The sequence below is a fragment of the Leucoraja erinacea genome, chromosome 6 (assembly GCF_028641065.1).
Source record: "Leucoraja erinacea ecotype New England chromosome 6, Leri_hhj_1, whole genome shotgun sequence".
NCBI classification, from domain to species: Eukaryota; Metazoa; Chordata; class Chondrichthyes; order Rajiformes; family Rajidae; genus Leucoraja; species Leucoraja erinaceus.
In genome coordinates, this window is record NC_073382.1 from 40,391,094 (window position 1) to 40,393,884 (window position 2,791).

A 2,791-nucleotide genomic window follows, 5' to 3' on the forward strand; every position below is an offset into this window, starting at 1 on the left:
CCCACCAGTGCTCGAGGCAATTTTTCTATGTTGGATTTCATGAGTTTGTCGTCCTGACCTTCTGAACTTCAATTACATGCTGATGGATGGAAACTTTTAAAAGTTTGATTTAGTGCAACATGCTTTCACTGTTTGACAGAGAGGGGAGGAGTGGCCGATAAGTGCATGGGAAGTCCCAATAGTATCTCATGTGGAGATAGACCCATTATTACACAGTTCAATGTGCAGCGCATTGTCATAAGGGCTAGAGCAGTGGTTCCCAACCTTTTTTTGGCCATGCCCCACCTAATCACCTCTAAAGTCCTGATGCCCCCCCTTAATAGAGAACTGAAATGTTATACAACACAAACTAATTTGAATGGAAGCTTTTTCTGTAATACTTTGATCATTTTAATTACTGTACAATAAAGTAAAGGTACCTATCAAATGCAAAATACCATTTGAGCTCACCTCAAGATAATTAGAATAAAGTTAGTGAGACCCTTGTGCTTCATGCCTGCTGCAAAGAGATTTTATATTAGGCACTAATTTAGTCAGCTTCAGTCTCAAATCTCCTCGTTTAGTGATATCCATTCGATTTCTTTTCTTCAGTAGCAAATCATTTACAGCACTAAAGCCACATTCAGCTAAATATGAAGATGGGAACGGTAACAACAGTTTTCTTGCAAAGCTGGTTGAATTTGGGTATTTAGTTTCTGTCTCATCACAAAGCCATGCCATCGCTCCTTTTATGTTGAATAAAGTTTTAACTGACTCATCATTTTGTATTTCCGAGAGTTCTTCTTGGTACTGCATTGAAACATCAGATAGATCCACTAGCACTGGCTGCATCACCCATGTTGGAAAATCAATCTGTTTTAAATCAGAAAATCTTTCTTTCAAATCAGAGGCCAATATTTTCAGATGATCCACAATGACAAGTACAGCAGCATCAGTCGGCTCACATTTCTTTAGCCAATGAAACTGGTCAAAATTTTTGTCAGAAATATGTTTTTGGCATAACTCGATAAATGAAATAAAGCCAAATATCTTCGCCTTTGCATCAACAAGAGTTTTATTTGTTCCTTGAAGTTGTTTATTCAACACATTCAGTTTTTCAAAAATATCTGCTAAATAACTCACAAACGCTTTTCCATCAACGGTTAGCAGGTGCTTCATTTCAGGCTTGTCACTTAAAAAGTCACTAAGCTCATCAAATAGTTCCATGAATCTTTTCAAACAATTCCCCTTCGAAAGCCACCGTACCTCAGTGTGAAGTAAAAGTCTCACATGGTCTGCATTGTTATCTTCACAAAATTGCTTGAAAAGACGCCCACATTTGGCATTAGCTTTGATAGCATTGATAGATTTTATAACTGATTTCAGTACCTCATTAAGTACAGGAGAAATATTTTTCGACACTAAGTTCTCTCTATGAATAACACAGTGCACAAGAAGCATTTCCGGATTCTCATCTTTCATCAATTTTAAGCAGCCATTTTTCTTGCCCATCATAACAGGAGCACCATCAGCTGCACAAGATGTTATGTTTTCCATTGGTATATTATTGACATCTAAGTAGTGTTTTAGTTTATTATATATATCAGTGGCGGTAGTGGTGGTCTCTAACGATTTGCAGAATAACATTTCTTCAGCAAATTCACCTTTATCAATATATCTTACATAGGTTAGCAATAAGGCCTCACTGTCTCTCACAGTTGATTCATCCATTTGTACTGAGAATTTTCTTGATTTCAGCTTTTCAACAAGTTGTGTTTCAATATCTTCACTCATTTCATCTATTCTTCTCCTAACAGTGTTGTTACTGAGTGGCATGGCTTTAACGTCTTTGTCATCTTTTTCCAGAACTGTTTTAAGAAATGCTGATATTGATGGTTTAATTAAATCCTCCCCTATAGTATGATTTTTTCCAGATTTAGCAATGAGTAAAGAAATTTCATAACTAGCCTCAAGAGTACGACTGACAGTAACAGTTTGTGCAGTGAACAGAGACTTTATTGTTGATCTTTTTTCAAACTTATCCTTTAAAGATTTGAAGTAATTCAAATCTGAATTTACATACGCACTATGTTTCGCCTTCAAATGTGCCTCAAGACGACCTGGTTTCATTGATTCGTTGGTCAAGCATTGTTGGCATAAGAGGCAGAAAGGTGACCGTTCATCATGGACAGCGGGTATGAAACCAAGTTTTAAATATTCCTCTGAATACTGACAAACTTTCTTCTTGCTTGCACTACTCATTTTAGCACGAGCAGACAAAGAAATAATTCTCAGAAAATGGATTGCTTTCCCTTGAGAGAAAACGGAGGAAATAGATATTATAAGGGTAACTTAGCAAAAGCTCTTTGAATCGCATTTCTAAATCCAATTCAATAAATAAGGTTCTCCCATGACCTCGCGCGCTTCGTGCGACGTGCATGAAGAGCGATGGCGCGGTGATTATGTAATAACTACACAATAAAGACCTTTTTTACCCCAAAAAAATTATTTACACAAAATAACATCTGAAACATAAACTACATATGTTTACCTGATGGAAAATCCCAAAAAATAAAAATCGAAAATTTGGACCCAGACCTCCTCAGTCGCGCTCAATTGCCCCCCATAAAAATCAAATTGCCCCCCTGTGGGGCGTACGCCCCACGTTGGGAACCCACCATAGAGGACAGTGAGCAGAGTTGTCTCTTAATTGTGCACTATCCTTGCAGGCTTGAGCATAAATTCACTAGCATACTTTCTTGCACAAAGAGCTTTCCCTTTGAGGAGAATTTGAGTAAGATTAAATTTAAAT

General features: G+C 37.3%; 1 protein-coding gene across 1 annotated transcript; it reads right to left on the reverse strand.

Moving 5' to 3' along the window:
• Positions 1-471: 471 nt before the first annotated feature.
• On the reverse strand, positions 472-2,241 carry LOC129698413 (SCAN domain-containing protein 3-like). The gene has a single exon (XM_055637560.1). The coding sequence runs from the start codon at positions 2,239-2,241 to the stop codon at positions 472-474; it is 1,770 nt and encodes a 589-aa protein (XP_055493535.1).
• Between the last annotated feature and the right edge of the window lie 550 nt (positions 2,242-2,791).

Excerpts from the sequence above, each read along its gene's own strand:
- LOC129698413 (XM_055637560.1), bottom strand. The coding sequence starts at position 2,241 with ATGAGTAGTGCAAGCAAGAAGAAAGTTTGTCAGTATTCAGAGGAATAT.